Source organism: Cnephaeus nilssonii (assembly GCF_951640355.1).
Source record: "Cnephaeus nilssonii genome assembly, chromosome: 15".
NCBI lineage: Eukaryota > Metazoa > Chordata > Mammalia > Chiroptera > Vespertilionidae > Cnephaeus > Cnephaeus nilssonii.
In genome coordinates, this window is record NC_137086.1 from 53,476,409 (window position 1) to 53,490,923 (window position 14,515).

The 14,515-nt window shown below is 44.5% G+C and overlaps 1 protein-coding gene across 1 annotated transcript; it reads left to right on the top strand.

The window, feature by feature from the left end:
• Nucleotides 1–7,321: 7,321 nt before the first annotated feature.
• MAT2A (methionine adenosyltransferase 2A) lies at nucleotides 7,322–14,158 on the top strand. The gene is made up of 9 exons (XM_079792789.1): nucleotides 7,322–7,567; nucleotides 9,815–9,892; nucleotides 9,994–10,116; nucleotides 10,490–10,602; nucleotides 10,688–10,831; nucleotides 10,999–11,217; nucleotides 11,432–11,614; nucleotides 11,755–11,888; nucleotides 12,545–14,158. Exons 1-9 carry the CDS (start codon nucleotides 7,477–7,479, stop codon nucleotides 12,645–12,647), a joined length of 1,188 nt encoding a protein of 395 aa, XP_079648915.1. The 5' UTR covers nucleotides 7,322–7,476; the 3' UTR covers nucleotides 12,648–14,158.
• Nucleotides 14,159–14,515: the final 357 nt, after the last annotated feature.

Here is a 14,515-nt window from a genome sequence, read left to right on the forward strand (position 1 = left end):
GTGAGGAGGCCTTTTCAGTCCATCTTCTCTAGGAGTCCAGAGCCAGAGGGTTGAGAGGAACAGTGACTGTAACTGCAGTAGGAGGTGACTCTGCCATTGCGAGTGCCTGCGGCTGGGGAGAAGAGGTGAGGTGGGGCGGTGCCTGTCTACATGGCCCCTCGTGGCATCGCTGATTCTCCTTCATTTCCCCTCCTGTTTCATTCTTATTTGAACAACCTGTGCCTGCAGCTGTTTCCTGTACCTTCTTGAGCTCAGAATCCGAGCTTCATTCCTAATGTTTCCAAACTGGGGACAGGGGATAAAGGAGCCATATTCTGTGAAAGATGGAAACTGTGCACTATATAGATCTCACATGATCTGCTCGTCTCAAGCCTTATCCCATGCTGAACTGAAAGGAGCAATGAAGTTGTAAAGGCACTGCTTTGAAAAAAATAATACCTAGGTTTGGACTCCCCAGGACCTTTCAAAATGGCAATGGGCCAGCTTTCACAGTGGCCATAATAGAGAAAGTAGTGCAAGCTCTCCAAATTAGGTGGGCCTTACATCTTCAGAGACCACAGTCCTCACAAAAAATGCTCAAAAGGATGCTGGCCAAACTATGCCAGGAAACCATGACACCTGGCTTAAATTACTACTGATTGCCCTGACCTGAATCAGGGCAGCACCTAAGGCAGGCGTCCTCAAACTGCGGCCCGCGGGCCACATGCGGCCCGCCGAGGACATTTATCTGGCCCGCCGGCTGTTTTTGCCGTTTTGTTTTTTTACTTCAAAATAAGATATGTGCAGTGTGCATAGGAATTTGTTCATAGTTTTGTTTTTGTTTTAAACTAGTCTGGCCCTCCAACGGTCTGAGGGACAGTGAACTGGCCCCCTGTTTAAAAAGTTTGAGGACCCCTGATCTAAGGAATGCTTAAATTAAGTCCTGTTGAACTTATGATAGATCCTTTTTGGGTTCCTCCCAAATTTTAGGATGCCCAGACCCACTAGTAGAACTGGCTGTTAAACATATTATCCAATTAGGAAAAGTAACAGAAAACTTAAATCTAACCTGATTTTACTAATACCACCAGATACACCCATATGATTCAGGGAACTTGGTATATTTAAAATCTGTGTGGCTCAGTAGCTTGGAGTGTCACCTCATGCATCAAAAGGTTGTGGGTTTGATTCCTGGTCAGAGAACATACCCAGGTTGCTAGTTGGATCCCCAGTAGGGGCTCGTGCTGAAGGCAACTGGTTGATACTTTCCTCCATCCCTCTCCCTTTCCTCTCTTTCAAAAAAAGCATATCCTCAGGCGAGGATTTAAAATAAATAAAATTTGAAAGCCCTGGAAATCAGGATCCTCACAAAATCAACTGAATCCAATATAGACAGGTCCTCATTTGGTATCTATACTAATAATAGAGGGATGTGCAAATTATCCAGGACATCATCACAGTAACAGTAACGACCAAACAGCAGGTTGCATGGGGCAACCAGGCTGGCGGGGGGGGGTGGGGGGTGGGGGAGGGCAGTTGGGAGCGACCAGGCTGGTGGGGGAGAGGGGAAGTAGGGGACAACCAGGCCGGTAGGCAGGTGAGCAGTTAGGAGCCAGCGATCCCAAATTATAAAAGGGATGTCCAACTGCCGGTTTAGGCCCGGTCCCCAGGATTGGGCCTAAACCAGCAATTGTGTGTAGGGCAACAAGGAAAAACAGCCTAAATTTCAAACAAATAGGTAATAGCTGAATAAATTGTATAATGGAGTTATACTGTAGTATATTTTAGTGTTATTAAAAATAATAATTTTGCAGAACAATAGTGAGTATACTTAATGGCACAAAACTGTAAACTTAAAAATGGTTTAAACAGTAAATTTTGTGTTTATGTGTACTTTACCACAATAAAAAGAATAAGAATGATTGCTATCCTACATAGTATCCTGAAGAAATGGCCATGACAATTTTTAAGAGAAAAATCTACATTTTGGGTAAAATGTGTGTTTGGGTGTGTGTGTACAAGTTCATAGAAAAAGGTATGCAAGAATACAAACTAAACTTCATTACCTCAGGGAGTGTGATGTACTAGTATTTATTATTTGACTGGTAACAAGGAACATGCATTTAGAGCTCAGACCAAGGCTCAAGTCCCAGTTCCACTACTGATCTGACATGTGAATTACATGTTAGTTTCTTCATTTGTAAAACAGGGAAAGAATAGTACCTGCCTCGTTAGAATTGTTATGAGGTAAATATTAGCAGAGTGCCTATAACAGTAAGTTATATTGTCATCGTATTATTGTCTCCTTCAGTATCTTCCTTGTATCCTATGCATTCTTCCATCCCTCACCACTTTGTTAAGATCAACAAAAGATTTGATTAAGTACCAGGAGAAGAAAAGAGAAAAAAACAAATTACAAGAAGCCTAAAGGTGAGAGGATTCACAGAGTACTTGTTTCAGACCCACTAGAACTAGCTTGCTTTTGAGGCTGAGATGCTTCTGAGGCCCTTATGGATTGGTACAATTTTAGAGCTATCTGGCCCAGATTTTTTTCTGCTTGGCCTGTATTCACATAGAAGGTACTCTTACAACTCACAGCTTAGGAGCTTTCTTCTGAGCATCTCCACACCTTCACTATTGCTCTTTGATATATCCAGTATCTTCCTCTTCTCTTCTTCCTAATCAACAGCTTCTTGCAGTGCAAATGCTTTCTCTTACTAACTAGAACTTTCTCCTTGATGGCAGACTGCTAAGACCTAGAGTTGTTATATTTGAGTTGTAAACATGTTTATCCAATGCCAATCTGGCCTCTTTCATAGGACTACTGCCACATTAATGTTATTTGGGTTGAGAAATCTGGAGTCTTTCAGGCAGTGATTAGATTTTTCCTATGCATTTTATAACATTTCACATTCAACAAATCTCATTAATGTTAAATATGAAATAAACCAGTAACTTATCCTGGTTTATTTTACTCTAAGGACACTAATGTATGGAATAAAAAATCATATTCCTGCCCTGCTGGTGTGGTTCAGTGGTTTAGCATGGACCTATGAACCAGAAGGTCACAGTTCGATTCCCGGTCAGGGCACATGCCTGGGTTTCTGGCTCAATCCCCAGTAGGGGGTGTGCAGGAGGCAGCCAATCGATGATTCTCTCTCATTGATGTTTCTTTCTCCCCCTCTCCCTTCCTCTCTCTGAAATCAATGGAAATATATTAAAACAAACAAAAAAGAAATTGGATTCCTTTCAGAATAGGATGGTGATGAGCTTCCCTGTTAGTTAAAAAGCTCTCAATTAATGCTTGTGACTAAAACAAAGCAGTAGCTCTTTCATTGATTTCACATGATCCCCAGGGTTTCTCATCTCACGTCCTTCTTCTATCCCTTATATATATTTACTAGAGGCCTGTTGCATGAAGAGATTCGTGCAATTGGCCTTCCTTCCCTTGGCTTCCAGCACCGGTTTTCCTCTGGCACCCGGGACCCAGGCCTTCACTCTGGCCAGAGTCTGCCATCTTCGTCTTTGCTGCAGACTCCAGCTGGAGTCTGCCATCTTCATCTTCGCTGCAGACTCTGGAGTCTGCAGTCTTGTCTTCACTGGGGCACTCTGCTCCTGTAGATCCCTTCGATGCCAGCCCCCCTCCCTCTCATAGCAGGCATCCTGCCCCACCTGGCCACTCCGCGCCTGGAGCAGTGGGCAACGCCATCTTTGGCCTTCTAATTTGCATACTCACGCTGATTGGCTGTGGGTGTAGCGGCGGTATGGTCAATTTACATGTTTGTCTATTATTAGGTAAGATTCTTTCTTCTCATCTCCTTTCCTTCCTCTCTACTCTCATTCTTAAGCACCTTCTGTGTGTCAGGCACTCAGCAACAAGGATTGAGCAAAACAGACCACCTTCTCATTGTCATGGAGTTTACACACGTAATGGGAATTGAGACATCATTAAATAATCACCAAATCTGTAATTTCAAATAGCACTTAGTGCCACATAGGAAAACACAAAACCCTGTGAGAAACCTGTGTTTGTGTAGGCTTTATCCAGGAAATGGCAGCTGATTTGGGGTAGTGTGGACGAAAAGGGCCACATGCTAACCTGACCAGATCAGGGAAGGCCTGCATGGCGGTTTTGCAAACTCAGAGACCTAAAGTAACCACAAAGGATGGTCTAAAATTAAACTTTAACTTAGAGCAGTTATGGTGGGTAGTTATGTCCTAGGCTGGTATCTTCACTGACAAGGTCAACCTTTACCTTAACTGAGCCTATCTGTCTTTTTGTATCTATGATAACATACCCTTGAAATGTCTGGGTAACTTATAATTTCCCTTTTTCCAGACCCCTTGGGGCACAACCTAATGTGCCTGGGCAGCAAGACAGATACCACAAATTCCTTCATTGTTATTGTTATCATACTAATTGTTGGCTGTTAACTATCCTGCACCCACTTAAGTATGTGTCTATCATTTTATTTTTTTATCGAATCCCAGGGTTCCCCCCGCCACCCCCTTTTCCTCCCCCCCCCCCACCTCTCTAATCTATCACCAATGGTTTTCATGTAACCCACCTACGTGCCCTCCTTTGATTGCAATGTATAAAAATAGATGAAAAACCGACATTCTCTGGAGCATTATCCCAATCTGTTGAGATACTGCTTCCCGGCAATTGTCGACAGATTGGCTCAAATAATCTCACAAAAATTCTTTACAGGTTTGCATGTTTTTACGTTAACAGTAGGAAGGATGAGGAGGAGTTAGCTAGGCATGTTCCCCCTTTTAGAGCTACAAGTGGGCAGAGACCAGGACTGTCATAGCAATCTTAGGGGCAAAAATAGAATATTGGGACTAGCTATGGTTATGGGAAATATTAATCATGCTCTGTTAAACCATGATTGCCTTGTGTTGGTTAAAGAAAGGACATTCTGATCTGGCTGAGAGTTGTATGTCCTCTCGACCTGGGAGTCAACCTTGTAATGAGGTCCACTCTCAAGGAAAGATTAACAACCTTCGGCCCAAACAATGGAGTCCCACCCCAGCCTCCTACTTCCCCATACCTATAATCCATATTTCCCCCATGTAATCTTTGTTTTACCCTGACTGCTGCTGAAGTAGCAGCTACAGCATATTCAGGCCTTTCAGGGTATTGTAGAGATTTTAGTCTTTATCCTAACAGCAACTGGAAGCCACTGAAGGATTATCACAGCTAACATTTAAAAAATACCTATTACGTGTTACATACTATGCTAAAGATTATACTTGCATGATTTTATCTACTCCTTGAAGCAATCATATGTTGTTATTATCCCAATTTTACAGACTGAGGACACTGAGGTACAGAAATAAGTGGCAGAGGCTGGACTCCAAAATCCCTACTCTTCACCAAGGATATATTACACACGTTATGAGCAAGAAAGAGTAGGTAAGCAAGTATGAACGGCTGATTCTAATCTCCTTGGCAGGTACAGCCCCACTGTGGAGTTGGTAGCATAGAGGTATCAGGGTTTAATGAGCTAATCATTGAATTTAACTAATCCCTTTGTTCTGGCTCCATATTAATCAAATAATCTTGTAATTATATTCTGGCTTCCCATGTAGATTTTTCTTCTGGGAGATAATGCACTGACCAGCCTACACATGCGATGTGCTCCAGTTGGCAATTTTATCACTCATTGTAAGTTAAAAAACTGGCATTCTGCTTTTTAAAAAAGGTGAAATACACTTTAAAAAGGTGAAATAGTCTTAAAATCATTTTTCCATGAAGTTAGTTTGAAAAGCAAATGAAACAACATATACATTCTCTCTTTTATAGTGCCTGCTTTGAGTGAATATGGATATGGTCATGAAGTCTAGAGATGAGCCCTTTCTTTATACCTTTGTCAAAGCTCCCAGGCACAGCCCAGATGTTTCCATTGTTTCCCAATCGCAAACTCTCCTCCTCCCTCACACCGCTGGGAGGACTGTTCTGCGTTAATCTACCTCATTCTCTGAGGATAAGCAGCTGGAGGCTGCTAAAGCGGGTCTCACTGGTTTCCCCCGGGAAATGCACACCCCATCCTAGGAGCAGGCGGGTGCCTAATGACATCATTAAACCCGAGGTGAATGAATGCATTCGGGGCCAAGACCGCAGCCCCTGCCAAACCTGCACCCGGTCCGCAGCCCCTACAACGAGGCGATGTGACACCCGCCCTCCTTTCCACTCTGTGGGCTGCTTCCTAACGGGGACTCGGCTCCCGACTCCCTACTCCTTGTTGGCTCAAGTTTTGTTCGTTTTTTCCTTCCCTCCCTAGAATCCCTTTAATGAGCAAAACTGGGACAATCGCAGGTGGACCTTTTTAAAGGGAAAGCTACATGAAACGGACGGACCCCTTTCACCTCGTCAAGGGACCTGCTTAGTCACACACAAAGGCTTTCCCCCAAGAAAAATGTCAGCAGTCTCTGGAACAGAATATTGAAATGGCACTCTAAACCTCGACCCCACCCCTCCCCTCCCGAAAAAAAAAAGACGTAGGAAAAGTCAGCAGGCGCAAGGTCAGCCATGTGGGGGGCCTGGTTTCTTGGAGGGAGAAGAAGCCGGAACTGAAGGATCAACAAAGGGGAGGGCGGGAGGGAGGGCCTCTTTCGGAAACTTGAGCGCAGGGTGTGGAGGGAGGACTGCAGTCGTTACAATCGATGACAGAACTTTCACTATTCTGCTTTTCCGCCATTTTCACCACGGAGGCTTGAACCAAAAAATCACATATAGGAATACATCTTTCTAGCAAGAAAACAACCAAAAAAAAAAACTAGCAACTGGGCGTCCCCCTCAGGCTTGCCGGCCGGCCGCGGCACGCAGGGCGGGATGAGGAAGGCGGTGCGGAGAACCCGCGGGCCAGCCAAGATGGCCACCGTCGCGGGGCTGAGGGCCACGCGCTGCCTGCCACCCGGGCATCCAGACGCGGGGCGGCCGGGGACCCACGGGCAAGGGCCAGAGGACAAAACCTTCACGATTCCCGCCGCCGCCGCTGGGGGACGCGACTTCGCGGACAAGAGAGCCCGGCCAACGGTCGGGAGGGAGGTGCCATGTCACAGCACAGCACAGGGGAGCAGCCCCATCAAGTCCCGGTCGCCTTTCCTCCTACATCCCACAGGAAGGGCACGGCGACCCCGTCCGCTCGCGTTCCCACTCACGCCTGGTCAGGAGTGCTTTCTACAGCGAGTGCTCGCCGGAGGGGAGCCTCCCCGAGTGGTTTAGCCCGGGCGCCCCGCGCGCGCCGCCCCGTCGCCCCCCGCGCGAGTGGTGCAAAGGCGCGCGACGCCGAGGGGCGGGGCCGAGCCGGGCGCGCGCGGGGCGCTCGGTATAAGTATTGGGCCGCGCCGCCCGCCACCCAGTCCGCTCCGCACCGCCGGTCCGCGCCCAGTGGAACTCTGTCTTCTGCTTGCGCACGTCGCCGTCGTCGCCGCACCGCTCCTTTCTCTCCTTCCTCAACGTCACTGTCACTCACCACCACCACCACCACCATGAACGGGCAGCTCAACGGCTTCCACGATGCGTTCATCGAGGAGGGCACCTTCCTCTTCACCTCGGAGTCCGTGGGAGAAGGACACTCGGGTGAGGCGACCGGGCCTGGCGCGAAGAGAGGGCGGGTCGTGGGGACGGGGCCTGGCCTGGATGGGCCCGCCGACGGCGGCTCCCACACTGGTTGCCCTCGCTCGCCGGGCGGTGAAAAGAGCGGCGGCTGCGCGCCTCCCTCGTGGCGCCGCCGGTGCCCAGCGCGTGTACGCCGCTCCCCTCCCCCCCCCTTCCTCTCCGCTCCTTTCCTCCCACCCGGTCGCGCGCGCTCCGGCGTGGAGAAGATTCCAGAAAACGAGAAGGGCGGGGGGCCGTGGCAGCTCGTGCTCTACCCGGGGAGGGCACTATTTCCTCCTGTTCGCCATCCGAATAGCGTCCAGTGGGCGTCCCGCCCGGAGCGCGCGCGCCCGGCCCTCGGGAGCGCGCCCCCCGCATTGCAGCCGCAACCACGTGTCTGCCGCATGTGGCATCTGGGTCGGGGGAGCGGCCGGGCTGCCTGGGCGCCGGCCCCTAGGGACGCTTTCTCTTCCGTGAATTCCTTGGCTTGGGTCGCTCCTCGCGGAGAAGACGGACTTGCCCTTAGGCAGTATATGGTCTCCCCTTCGAGGCCACCGCCTCCAGTTAACTACAGCGCGCGTTGAAGGTTTGCCTTATTTGGGCCACGTTTGAGAAGGATGGGCAGCATAAATCAAGCGCGAGCTGCCATTGCGTTTTAAAGGACCTTTGGTGCTTACCGTTAGACGGGGCTTGGCTTTACGCTTCCTTCTCTGGGCTTTGTCCACTGGCCCGCCATTGCGGGGATCAGCTTACAGGTGAACCAGTGAAGCTATTTCAAGGAACTTGCGATCAGTACTCAGAAACATCACCTGGTAAAGATTATTATTTTGCTGGACGACTACTGCCCTGAGGTTGACGACAATGACATAGTTATCTAGTGTGGTGGTTTCAGGGTCCATTTCTTTAGTAAGTCTATTGTGCCTTTGACTAAATTCCACAAGCACAACCTAATATGGGAGAGGACAAAACCCAAGGTCCTGATGAGTGAAGGTCAGGTGGCTTAATCATTTAAGTCACAGGCATTTCTAAGTTTGTAAGATTAAGTCGTGAGCTTTGGCCTTGAAATTCAGGAAAGTGGTATTCTGTTCCTCTCCCAATTTTTAATAAAGAGAAAATCAACAAGGATTCAGAATACATTTGGGCATTTCCCAGTCTGTTCAGCTCATGTTCCTGGACCACTCATAATAAAACGAAATAATTTGCCATTTTATTCCCTTTTTTCGTAAAGTGTCCTTGCTTTCATTGTTTTTTACAGAGAGGAAGGGAGACTTGCTTTCATTGTTTTAACTCTTTAATTGACATTTTTCATTTCCCCATCTAGTGTTCCTCAGGATCAGAAAAAAATTGATTAAAAAACAGTTTACCTTTTCTGGTTGGTTGGATTTACAATGCAAACTTTAAATTTGGGGAATAAAATGTTAAGTATTGTTTGAAAATGAAAATCAGTACTCCAAAGCTCTTTCCTAGATTTGCCTGTGGATTTGAAGATAAATCACTTTATTTCTGCTTTCACTTGATTAATCTCGATTATGTGGCTATTCTATTTAACAATGGAGTTTATTTTGCTTGGGACTTAATTTCTCAAAATGTCTGGTATACTGGAGATATGGGACTGAAGTCCACATTGGGTATAAAATACATATGCAGTAACAAGTTTAAATGTATTAATAAACATGCTGGATATTCTGCTGGCTTATCTGAATTGGTGAGCTTGTGGTACAGCTATATTAAGACCATGGTGTCAAGTTTTCAAGTAACATGTAACATTATTACATCCAGCATTTATTCTTCAGGCCAATGGCTTTTGGTAAAACAGTGCTTTAATTATACAGTGGTTAAGGTCTCCATATTTGGAATGCTACTGAATTGTACACTTGAAAATGTTTAAATTGTTAAGTCTTATGTAGGTTTCAACCACAATTATAAAAGGAAGCTCTAGCAAAGATCTTTACAGCTGTGGGTCATAAGAAAGGAGGCATGGCCCTCGCTGATCTGGCTCAGTGGATAGAGCATCAGCTGGGTTTCGGGCTTGATCCCCAGTAGGGGGTGTGCAGGAGGCAGCCAATCAATGATTCTCTCACATCATTGATGTTTCTATCTCTCTCTCCCTGTCCCTTCCTCTCTGAAATCAATAAAAAAATATATATATGTTTAAAAAGAAAAGAAAGGAGGTATGATAATGCTTATATTAACAGTAAAAGAAATTGAGCTTAGGAATTTTTTTTCCAGATAAGATTTGTGACCAGATCAGTGATGCTGTCCTTGATGCTCACCTTCTGCAGGATCCTGATGCCAAAGTGGCTTGTGGTAGGTTCACACTATTGCTTCTTATCAACTGATGAGAAAGTTAGCATTATGAAAATTACTTTATAAAAGTGACATTTGAGTATAAACCTCTCTTTTATTAGAAACTGTTGCTAAAACTGGAATGATCCTTCTTGCTGGGGAAATTACATCCAGAGCCGCTATTGACTACCAGAAAGTGGTTCGTGAAACCATTAAACACATTGGATATGATGATTCTTCCAAAGGTGCGTTTTAATGAGTTGGCTTTTCTAAGCTCATTTTTTTCACCCCTCTAGCTCTATTTTCTAGGGTGTTCCTGTTAATCTTTAACTCCAGTTGTATAGTTTTACTATCCTTTGATTCCAGCTCTATTCCATTCTCCAAAAGTACTAGCTTTTAAGTATATTTGCCTTCTTTAGCAGTACAGGTCACTCTTGAACAACATATAGGGGGTTAGGGCACTGACCTGACTGACCACTGACACCAGACCCCCCACCCCCAAATAATTGTCTGTATCACCTATATACAGCCAAGTGGCAGATGTATTATTCAAGGGTCAACTCTGTTGCTATGGGATTTTTTTATTTTTATTTTTAATAAGCTTTGGTTTTGTTATAGGGTTTGACTACAAGACTTGTAATGTGCTAGTGGCCTTGGAGCAACAGTCACCAGATATTGCTCAAGGTGTTCACCTTGACCGGAATGAGGAAGACATTGGTGCGGGAGATCAGGTATTGAGATAGACACTATTTGCATCTCTTCTAACATTAAATTCTGAGGCTTGGATTGATGACATTGGTGACTTTGCTTTTTCAGGGTTTGATGTTTGGTTATGCCACTGATGAGACCGAAGAATGCATGCCTTTAACCATAGTCTTAGCACACAAGCTCAATGCCAAACTGGCTGAACTGCGCCGTAATGGCACTTTACCTTGGTTACGCCCAGATTCTAAGACTCAAGTAAGTGATAACACATGCTTATTACACCTATTAATATCAAACATGTTAGTGATGTTTGATTAAAGCTGACTAATTTAAAAAAGAATAGCATTTGTCTTCTGTAACTTAGGGTAGAAAACCAAAAATAAAACTAGACTGATATTCTGATGACCTGTGTTGCCTTCAAGGTGACTGTGCAGTATATGCAGGATCGAGGTGCTGTGATTCCCATCAGAGTCCACACAATCGTTATATCTGTTCAGCATGATGAAGAAGTTTGTCTTGATGAGATGAGGGATGCCCTAAAGGAGAAAGTCATCAAAGCCGTTGTACCTGCAAAATACCTTGATGAGGATACAATCTATCATCTACAGCCAAGTGGTAGATTTGTTATTGGTGGGCCTCAGGTAAGGCATTAATGTCAATCCAGTTTATTTTTCTGTGATGGTTACTTGTAAAAATTTGGCTACCACCACCTTATTTCTAGGTTTTTGAATCCTACATGTGAATCTTCGGAGGATATTTGTTGAGTGATACAGAATATGCATTTAACAAAGTTGATCTAGGACCACTTACTGGAAGGATAAGGCATAAAGTGACTTAAATCCTTCATAATTTCAGGGTGATGCTGGTTTGACTGGCCGGAAAATCATTGTGGATACTTATGGCGGTTGGGGAGCTCATGGAGGAGGTGCCTTTTCAGGAAAGGATTATACCAAGGTGGATCGTTCGGCGGCTTATGCTGCTCGTTGGGTGGCAAAATCCCTTGTTAAAGAAGGTCTATGCAGAAGGGTTCTTGTGCAGGTATAGTATACTCTTTTTATATAATGAGTGGTTAAAAGGCATGTTAGCGGGAGGGTAGTTATCTACTTGTCTTTTTTTATACAAGTGTATTACACAAGTGTGAGTCTTGATGACTGATTCTTATATTTGAATCCTTTTAGGTTTCTTACGCTATTGGAGTTTCTCACCCATTGTCTATCTCCATTTTCCATTATGGCACTTCTCAGAAGAGTGAGAGAGAACTGTTAGAGATTGTGAAGAAGAATTTTGACCTCCGCCCTGGTGTCATTGTCAGGTAAAGATGGTAAAGCCTATTGCTAGTGAAAACTATTAAGGGTGTGGGTGTGTGTATATCAGAGATATATTTTGATCTGAGACGGTGAAGGAAGACTACTAAAGCGGGGAATATTTTAGTTCCTAGAATGTGTTGGTGTTATCTTTTAAGTTGCCTTCAGGACAGGCTTATATTAAGAAAAAATCCAAAAGTATAGTGCTCCATGGTTTAACCACCCTAGAGAGTCCTCCATACTTGATATTGGGCTTTGTGCTCATCTTACCTAAGAATGTTTACTTCAAAGAAATTAGTACAGATAAATGGGATACTCAAGGATATTGATAAAATAACCATGGTAGGGGGTGGACATGGGACTTTGGTAAGTATTTCATGGTCTCAGATGAGCTTTTGATACTTGGAATTTCTCAGAATAATGACAAGTTTTCATATTTGTTGAGCCAGGGACCGAAAAACAAGAACTATAGTTACTAATAAGGACTGTGCAAGGAGTTTGGACACCAGGGAAGTAACAAACACTTTTGCCACAAACTTTTTTCCTAGCATACACCAGAGAACTGAACTCATTTGCCAGGAGTCTTGAAAATGAGTCTTGCTGATTGTTTTGCTTAATTTTTAATTAATTGCTACATATTAAGTTACGGACTTGTATATTCCAGGGATCTGGATCTGAAGAAGCCAATTTATCAGAGGACTGCAGCCTATGGCCACTTTGGTAGGGACAGCTTCCCATGGGAAGTGCCCAGAAAGCTTAAATATTAAAAGTGTTAGCCTTTTTTCCCCAGACTTGTTGGCGTAGGCTACAGAGAAGCCTTCAAGCTCTGCGGGAAAGGGCCCTTCTTCCTAAAATTTCCTGTCCTCTTTCAGCTCCTGAGCAGTTGCAGTCACTCTAGTCAATGACATGAATTTTAGCTTGTGTGGGGGACTGACTGTAAGTTCGCTTGCTATTCTGTCCCTAGGTTTTTTTGTTCACCATTATAATGAATTTAGTGAGCATAGGTGATCCATGTAACTGCCTAGAAACAAACCAACGACACTGTAGTAAATAATGCTTTGAAATTGAACCTTTGTGCCCTATCATCCAACCCCCTAAAATTCTAATTGCATTGACTTTCTCACCAAATGCTGAAAATGTCCTTGTAATGTGCACGTAAAGTACTAGTAGTTCCATTATTATAGCTTCTGTCTGGCAATGCCACAGCCCTGTCAGCATGAATTTGTAATGTCTCCAGCTCTATTATGGATGTGAAGCTTTTCCTTATCCTCCCTATAACATGATCCATTTCTAATTATGTAGCTTTTTGTCAGGGAGTGTTCCCTATTCAATCATTCTTGCATGTAACGCAAGTTCCAGATGGAGCTCTAGCCTGACGGAAAAAAAAGGCAGTTACCATTAAACCATCTCCCTGGTGCTTATGCTCTTAATTGCCATCTCTTAAACAGCACCAAATCAAATCTCTCCACTTACTCAGCTGTCTTGGAGGACGTACGTAATAAGGTTTTATTTAGTAAACCAATCCTATGCATGGTTTCAGCACTAGCCAAACCACCAACTCCTAGCTCTAGAAAAACAGGCACTTGGCACCCTTGTGATATCATACAGAGAAGTCATAGGGCAGTACCTGAGGGTCTGTAGGTTGCACACTTTGGTACCAGATAACTTTTTTTTTTCTTTATAAGAAAGACTAAGTACTCCACACTGCACAATAATTCCTCCCAAGGTTTTAACTTTGTTTTGTTTTCAAAACCAGGTCCAATGAGCTTTCTGAACAGCTGGTGTAGCTACAGAGAAACCAGCTTCCTTCAGACAGCAGTGCTTTTGGCGGGGAGGAGGAAAATCCCTTCATACTTGAACATTTTCTAATTGCTTATTTATTGTATTCTGGGGTATGGCGTAAGTACAGAGAAGCCATCACCTCAGATGGCAGCTTTTAAAAGATTTTTTTTTTCCTCAACACCATGATTCCTTTACTATGTTTCCAGCATTCCCAGGTAGGCCAAGGTGTCCTACAGAAAAACCTTGGGTTAGACCTACAGGGGTTCTGGCTGGTGTTAACAAGGGAGGGCAGAGCTGGTGCAGCTGGCCATGGAGAAAGCTGACTTGGCTGGTGTGGTACAGAGAAGCCAGCTTGTTTACATGCTTATTCCATGACTGCTTGCCCTAAGCAGAAAGTGCCTTTCAGGATCTATTTTTGGAGGTTTATTACGTATGTCTGGTTCTCAATTCCAACAGTTTAATGAAGATCTAAATAAAATGCTAGGTTCTACCTTAACTGTGTCCATCATTTTTTTTAAAGTATTTGGTATGAATGTGATCTGAGAACATACTCTGACCTTGATTAGTTGTAATTCTACCCATTGTTCAGGGCAATTATCTCAATCCTGACTGCAGATATTTAATATGTTTATAAATTCTATCTATCCCCAGCACTAAGGAAGTTCAAGGTTTGGTTTTTTAAGCACTGTCGTTTTTGGCCAAAATAAGTCAAAATTTCATGTGTCTTTTTATTACAGCAGCCATTGCTACACTGCCAATGTTTTGCATTATCTAAGATTGAGGGCATAAAACGCAATAAAACAGGCTCCATAATAGATTGTTGCCCCTCCCCCCCCACCCCCCACCCCCCCAT

Excerpts from the sequence above, each read along its gene's own strand:
- MAT2A (XM_079792789.1), top strand. The coding sequence starts at position 7,477 with ATGAACGGGCAGCTCAACGGCTTCCACGATGCGTTCATCGAGGAGGGC. Across the intron at positions 11,218-11,431 it reads TTGTTATTGGTGGGCCTCAG|GGTGATGCTGGTTTGACTGG; the intron begins GTAAGGCATTAA and ends TCATAATTTCAG. Across the intron at positions 11,615-11,754 it reads GCAGAAGGGTTCTTGTGCAG|GTTTCTTACGCTATTGGAGT; the intron begins GTATAGTATACT and ends GAATCCTTTTAG.